The sequence below is a fragment of the Cornus florida genome, unplaced genomic scaffold, assembly GCF_030987335.1.
Source record: "Cornus florida cultivar Cherokee Brave unplaced genomic scaffold, ASM3098733v1 CherokeeBrave_3.0.0_Hap2_Chr11, whole genome shotgun sequence".
Classification (NCBI taxonomy): Eukaryota; Viridiplantae; Streptophyta; class Magnoliopsida; order Cornales; family Cornaceae; genus Cornus; species Cornus florida.
Window position 1 is genome coordinate 73,193,310 of NW_026775581.1, and position 7,706 is coordinate 73,201,015.

Genomic DNA, 7,706 nt, shown 5'->3' on the forward strand with positions numbered 1-7,706 from the left:
AATCAGCAACGAAGAAAGAGCACTTAGTCCACCTCAAAGCATCTTTTGAGAGGATGAGGGCTCATAAGTTAAAAATGAATCCAATAAAGTATGCCTTTAGAGTATCAGTAGGAAACTTTTTGGGTTTCTTGGTTTATCAAAGGGGTATAGAGATCGATAGGAATAAAGCTAAGGCAATTATTGATGCTAGTGCGCTGAGTAGTAAGAAACAGTTGCAGAGGTTACTTGGGCAAGTGAATTATCTTAGGAGATTTATTGCTAATACAGCTGGGAAGTTACATGTGTTTTCCCCGCTACTCAAGCTGAAGCCGATGGAAGAATTCAAATGGGATGATACACATCAAAGGGCATTTGACCAGATTAATAAATACTTATCAAGTCCTCCTGTCATGATGCCACCAAGGAAGAAATGGCCGATGAAGTTATACTTATCAGCTGCTGAAGAATCCATGAGAAGTATATTAGCACAAGAGAATGAAGCAGGAAGTGAACAAGCAATATATTATCTCAGCCGAGTTTTAACTCCAGTCGAGTGTAGATATACACCGATTGAGAAATTATGTTTGGCTTTGTATTTTACAGCAATGAAATTAAGAGTCTATATGTTGCCTGTTTTGGTTTATATTGTTTGTCAAACCAATCTTATAAAGTAAATGCTATCAAAGCCATTAATCATAGGTCGGATTGGCAAGTGGATTTTGGCACTAATGGAGTTCAACTTTGCATATGTTTCACAAAAGGCAATTAAGGGAAGAGCATTGGCGGATTTTCTTGCCGATCATCCCTCGCCTGAAATTGAGTTACAAGTATTTTATAAGCTTGACTCGGCATCCATATTCATGACTCCATGGACTTTAATGTTCGATGGGTCGAGTACTAGTGAAGGCTCAGGAGCTGGCATCGTGATAATATCCCCAACAGGGAACCAAATTTTGTTTTCTTTCTTTTTGGATTTCAAGTGCTCAAATAATCAAGCCGAGTATGAAGCATTGATTATCGGCTTGGAAATTCTGCTATAAATGGCAGTTAAAGATGTCCACATTGTGGGAGATTCGAGTTTAGTGATTAATCAAATCTCAGAAGACTTTAGATGCTTGAATTAGCAATTAAGGCCATTCCATTCATTGGCAACCCAATTGGTCAACCAATTTCATAATGTAACTTTAGAATACAGACCAAAGGCTATGAATAAAATAGCTAATGATTTAGCACAGACTGTTTCAGGAGTCAGGGTGCCAAGTGGTATGAAGGAAAGGATAATGAAAATCACACACCGATCTCTTCCATCGGCTGAAACAAGAAATCAAGTTATGGAAGAAGTCTTTGCCACTGATGTTGCCGAGTTGGATGATGATGATTGGCGAATCCCTTACATCTTGTTCTTGCAACATCCAACTCCAGAAGCCGACTGAAGAATAAAAAGAAGTGCAGTTGATTATGTGCTTATGGATGCAGATCTTTATAGAAGATCGGCTGATGATGGTTTGTTATTTCAGTGCATTAGTAAGTTTGAGGGTTTGAAGATTATGGCCGAGGTACACGAAGGGATATGTGGAGCTCATCAAGCCGGCATAAAAATAAGGTGGTTTATACGCCGATGTGGATATTATTGGCCTGGAATGAGAAAAGATTATATGACTTATGCAAAGGGTTATATAGACTGTCAAAAGCATGGCCCAACGCAGTGGGTTGCTACAATAGAAATGTAATTATTAGTTAAACCATGACCTTTCAGAGGTTGAGCCATGGATCTAATTGGCAAGATTAATCCTCTTTCATCAAAGGGTCATCATTAGATTATTTTAGCTACCAATTACTTTACCAAATGGGTAGAAGTCGAGGAATACGTATTGGTAAATCATAACACGGTGATACAGTTTCTGGAGCGACATATCTTTCACCGATTTGGCTTACTAGAAACAATTGTTGCCGATAATGGGTCTGTGTTTCGAGCAAATGAAGTATTACAACTCGGCATTGATATGCAAGTAAAAATGGTAACTTCCATACCCTATTATGCTCAAGGGAATGGCCAAGCAGAGGCTTCAAATAAAGTTGTTATTGAAATTATTGAGAAAATGATAAAAGACAAGCCGAGGCGTTGGCATGAAACCCTTTCAGAAGCTTTGTGGGCTTATAGAAATTTGAAGCGAACAAGTACTAGGACAACTCCTTATTGGCTTACATTTGGCCATGATGCTGTGCTGCCAATGGAGTTAAATGTGAAATTGGCAAGAGTAGCTTTGCAACACAATCTTATACCTGCCGATTACAATCAAGCTATGCTTACTGAGTTCGAGGATTTAGATGAAGTTCAGAAACTTGTTTTAGACCACCTTATGGTCTATAAAGAAAATGTAATGAAGGCCTACAACAAACGGGTGAAGTTTAAGTCATTTGAAGAGGGTGATATGGTGTGGCAAACAATTTTTCCACCTGGAAAGGTGAGTAGAGTTTATGGAAAATGGTCACCTACTTGGAAGGGCCCATATCTGGTTCACCAAGTATTGCATAGAGGAGCTTACAAGTTGAAAAATTTAGATGGTGAAGTGCATGAAAGGCCAATAAATAGAAGGTACCTTAAAAAGTACAAGCCAACTATTTTTGAGCTTATGGAAGAAAAGAAATTTCCAGTTAAGTCAAAATAGTTTGGATTATATTTTGCCTTTTTGCTTTTGAGCAAATTATGGATAAGTTTGTTTATACAGTGAATAAAATCTCAGTATACTTTAAAGATCAAAATATCATTGTAGCAAGACTGTTCAAAACATCATATTCCCAAAAAAGCAAATTGTTTAAAACCATATTACAGACTGTTATAAAAAGAGAGAGCGCTAATTGTTCAAAGTTGGGGAAAGTTCTTATGAAAGTCTTCAAATTTGGCCTTAAAGTTAGCCCAAGAGATTGTAGTTTGCTGGAGTTTGGTTTCTTCCTGTTTCTTGGATTGCTCTAGCTTTGGCGCTTGTGCCTGTAGTACTTTGAATTTGGGCGCAGCAACTTTGGCTTGTTTTTTCAAATCTGCTACCTTGTTGCCGTGTTGAGATTTATCTTGTTGAAGCTAAGCTAGTTCTGCTTGAAGTTTTTTTTCCTTGGCATCCACAGTGGCAGCTTCTTTCATCAAGGACAGGTGAAGTTCTCTTCCACATTTTAAATATTGGGCAAGTAGTTCTTTCTCTTGGGTTTGAGCAACACAATGTTTAAGAGCTTGAGTGGACTCGGAATAAGCAATGATTATGGAGGGGACTTGAAGTTGAAAGTTCTTGAAAAAGGTTTGGTCCTTCAGGGAGAATCTTCGGTAGCTACTCAGGAAGGAAAGGGTCTCGGTAAGTTCTTCCTTGAAAGAGGGGACAAATGACAGATCTTGTTGAAGCATTTGGAGTAATATTTCCACAACCTGAACTACTTCTAATGGAGTTTCAGTGGGGTTCTCGGTTGGGATTGTAGCAGGTTTAGGATCTAAGGAGTCAAACACAGAATTAAATAGAGAATCCAAGGTGGTGAATGGTGAACTCGGGTTGGATCTTGCAAGCACAATAGGAGAAGAAGGGTCTTTCTGCACCTGCAATATCTTGAATCAGTTTCAATCATAGATAAATAAATAAATATCATGTTTATTTTAGATATTTACTTCCTCAGAATCTCTAATCTGCTATTTCATTGGAACTGAAGCTAAATGCTGAGAGGAAGCTAGAGAGATCTTTCCTGAAGGTTTTTGTTCTTGCTCTGCTGAAAATTCAACTCTTTCCTTTTCAATGGTGTCCACAGTAAAGTCTTGATTTGACTTTTGTTCTAAAGAAGGTGGAGTTTCCTATAATTTATGCCGATTTAGTTATAATGATTGACAAAAATGTAATCAGGCAAGAAGAAATTTTACCATGGGAGTTTCAGTGGTAGATTTCTTTTTCTTGGACACAACCTCATCTTCATCTTCGTTGTCATCATCATCAATCAAGACGAAGTGTCTTTTGCCCTTGATTTTTTAGCAGGCTTTCTTCCCACAATTTTCTTTCTTGTTTTCTTCTGGAATAAAAAGAATTAGCAGAAAAAGGTATGAATAAAAGAATGGTTGAAGTTTGATTATAAGTGCTACCTGAGTAAGAGTTACAGGAGGTATGCTTTGAAGAGGAGTGTAGAGATCAGGTGGGGTTGATTCTGACAAAGTTGGGTTCGTTCCTTCCGCTGCAGAGGGGGGAGCACCTGCAGTTTTAAACAATAACAAGTCTATATTGAAGTGTAGATAATATTATTGATGAGATGAAATGAGGACCATAACTTACTCTGCCGAGAGCGTGATCTAGTTCTACCTGCTGGAGTTGTAGGTAGAACATGACTTGTGGATTTAATGGGTTTATCTTCTGGTGTAGGAGCTGTGGCAAGAACAACAGGTATGATGGTTTCTCCTCCTTGAAAGGACAGAGATATGAATTTGTATGATCTAAGAAGATTGTGAATCAATTAAGTAGCATCTTAAGTCCTGGTAAAATTGTCATATGCCGCCCACCATTTCTCAAAAGATGGGTCAGTGTAAGGTTCTGCTGCAAATTCTTTGTATTGGAAACTTTGTAGGGATTGTTGAAATTTATTGGTTACTTCTCTGATTTGATCGATCTCTGAAAGTTTTACTCTCCTGTGGTAGTTCTTGTTGTGTAAGAAATGAGGGGGCACAAGAATCATTTGGGTTAACCCAAATTGTCTGGCAAATTGTGATGGGTTGTAAAACTCTACCCCAATTCTGCTTTTGGCAATATGAAGAACAACAGTGTTGCAGGAAATATCTTTTGCAATTAAAAAGTGACCCCAAGCATTTTTGTATGCTTTTATTTGTTCAGTAAAAGACTCAGCTATAGGAGGAAATAACCAAGAAATGGCTAATCGACAGTTTGCAAAAGGAAGAAACTAAGCATGAGTTCGAAAGGTACATTGATGATAGAAGAAAAGAAAATAATCTAGGAAAGACTGGTCTTTGGGTTTAGCTCTGGCATAACCAAAGGATATCAGGGGATCATTTGCTGCAAGTTGGATAGTGGGTGATAATTCAGGGAAGTAAGCCTGAAGCCAGAATTGATAAAGCCAAAACGGCCCCCTAGACCTTGAAAAGTTTGATACAATAAGGTTTGATATTCCTCGGTATAATGACGCCAAGAGAAATGACGCAAAAGCCATAGCTTTACCTTTGGATAGGGCAATGGCCAATTGTGTAAGGTCCTTGGTAATTTGAATGGCTGGAGCATATAACAAGTGTCTGCACAACCATAACAGTAAAAATCCTATGTGTTCTTGTTCATTTACTTCAGATCCGAAATCACCAAACATTTCTATCAAGAATGGACCATGAGATTGGACAAATGGTTTGGATCCTTCTTGCTTAGGGAAATTAAATGTCGTCTCAGGGTCCTGGAGGAGGTAATTAATATCATCCCCTCCAGGCTTGAGACCGGTTAGAAAGCATACATCACGAAGGGTGGGAGACATCATCCCATAGTACAAGTGTAATGAGTTGGTCGTGGGAGACCAGAAATGCAAAGATGCAAAAAATAAAGATTTATCTAAAGTCAGAAGGATTTTACTCAGTTGGATAAGGTCAAATATGCCCATGCGCTTCCACAATTCACCTTTTGCTGCAGAGAGACAGTCCACCCACTCGCTTCATTGAAGCATGGGAGGGTGCCAATTCCTGATTGATAAAAATGGCCATTCGCCTTCTGCAGTTTGGTAAATTGGCTTAGAAAAAAGAAGATGTTCCTCTCCTTGGGGATAAAACGAGGATAACAATGGAGGTGATAGGTTGAGGAAAGCTGGGCAAGGCCTTTAGCGTTATTGGGCAAATCAATAAGAATCGAAGTGTCAATTTTAGAAGGTGCTAGGGTTTTGATTGCTTTTTTGGTTATGTGTGTGTGCAAAGTAGATTCTGGTATGGGAGTTTCCAAAACGAGACCGGCATGTTTTTGCGTTTTTGAAGACATAATGAAAGGAAAAAATGGTCTGATTTGAGGAAGAAGACTACGTTTCAGAGAGATTTTAGAGAAAAGAAGCATTTTTGGGAGAAGAGTTATGTTAAAGGTGCAAAGCTTTGATCAAATGAAGGAAGAGCAGTGTTTTAGTTGGGAAATGAAAGGATTATTACAGCCTAATTAGTGGTTGATAAGATAGGGTAGCATGATCGGCATTTTTTGGGAACTTCATTCTTGATACGGATGAAGAAGATATATGGTGTGAACAACATTATGATGCAATGGGTGTATTTAAATTTTGGAAGCCGAAGGGTTAAAACGGCTACCAAAATTGGGAAGCATTGTTGACACTCATTTTGGCATTTGGGTTATAGACCCATTTTAATACATGGGCCATAGAGGATATTTGGTCTATGGATTTATGATTGGACTGATTTATGATTGGGCTGAAGATGGTTTGGATTAGCAATTTAATTGGCAAGGACGTAGATTGTGAGAAGACATTGGGCTGAAGGATGCAGTAAGGAATTCGGGCTTGGAGGCATGGATTAAGCACTGGACTTGGGCTGCAGATGGGATAGCATTGGTGTAGTGACGTGGCAGGTTCTACACAAGGGCATTACTAATCAGATTGAATATTTTTTGAACTTCTTGAGGAATAAGATTTATATGATTTTTTGAGCTTGTGTTTATCTAGGATTATTTATTTTTAAAGTGGTAGTTAGTTAAGCTATCTGTAGGATTTGTTTAGTTTGAATGATATAGAGTTTTATTGTAATTAGAATTCTTGTTTGTAGGTATTTGTTTTACAATTCATTCTATAAATAATTAAAGAGGCATGCTGTGCAAGAGGTCCATCACCTTCAGAATCAATTTACTATTTTGTTTGCTTTCTCAAGCACTTTCCTCAAATAGCATCATTGTTATATCTATATCTCTCATTCTCTATTTTAGTTTCGTTCTATTTCTCTCCCTATATCTCTTTCTATCTGTCTCTTCTCCCTATCATTTTTCTATATCTATTTCTTCCCCTTTCTATTCTCTTGACACGTTACTATATATTATTCACTGATAAAGTCCTTTTAACTAAGGCATTATTGAACTCAAAAGAGGAATTTTATTGTTCCCTTTTTCCTCGCATCGCATGAAAGTCAACTTGCTCAAAGGGACTAAAGTTGACAATTTACACTTGAACCACACAAGTGGTTCTGGCACGCCCTCACTACATCAATTTGAGATTGGTTCTAGCTAACCGATTTTAGCATTAACATGATCATGCAATTGTTTGTTTGGGTTTTAGAAGGGGGCTGGAGCTTGGAGGTGGTTGAAAAGAAGTGTGGAACCCAGAAACAGCGTATGCAGCTGTTTAAGAAGAGGCTGATGTAAACACCATGCAATGCTTGTCAAAAAAGCGAAACCGAGGTTGACCGGCCAAAAGGAAAAAAAGGACATAATTCTGATGTTTGCAGACATATCTTTCTGCAACTTACCAATTATATATAAAAAATAAAAGAGGAAGAAGAAGAAGAAGAAGAAAACAGAAAATCTCCCGGTGAATAAATGAAAGATGTTTCATCCCCTTGGATGATAGAGTAGGGACTAAGGGACTTCCATTTTCATGGTGAAGCACCTGGCCTGTGGGTGAAGAACGTTTGCATCAAAGTTGGTAATATTATTATTGATTATGCTGGAAGCTTACTCATGGACGATGTGTCTGGATTCCTCTATTTGTAAAAATGCTTAGTTAACCAGGAT

At 38.1% G+C, this 7,706-nt stretch overlaps 1 protein-coding gene across 1 annotated transcript; it reads left to right on the plus strand.

Moving 5' to 3' along the window:
• Positions 1 to 1,994: 1,994 nt before the first annotated feature.
• Positions 1,995 to 2,648, plus strand: LOC132281289 (uncharacterized). Its single transcript, XM_059783006.1, has one exon. It carries the CDS (start codon positions 1,995 to 1,997, stop codon positions 2,646 to 2,648), a length of 654 nt encoding a protein of 217 aa, XP_059638989.1.
• Positions 2,649 to 7,706: the final 5,058 nt, after the last annotated feature.

Excerpts from the sequence above, each read along its gene's own strand:
- LOC132281289 (XM_059783006.1), top strand. The coding sequence starts at position 1,995 with ATGGTAACTTCCATACCCTATTATGCTCAAGGGAATGGCCAAGCAGAG.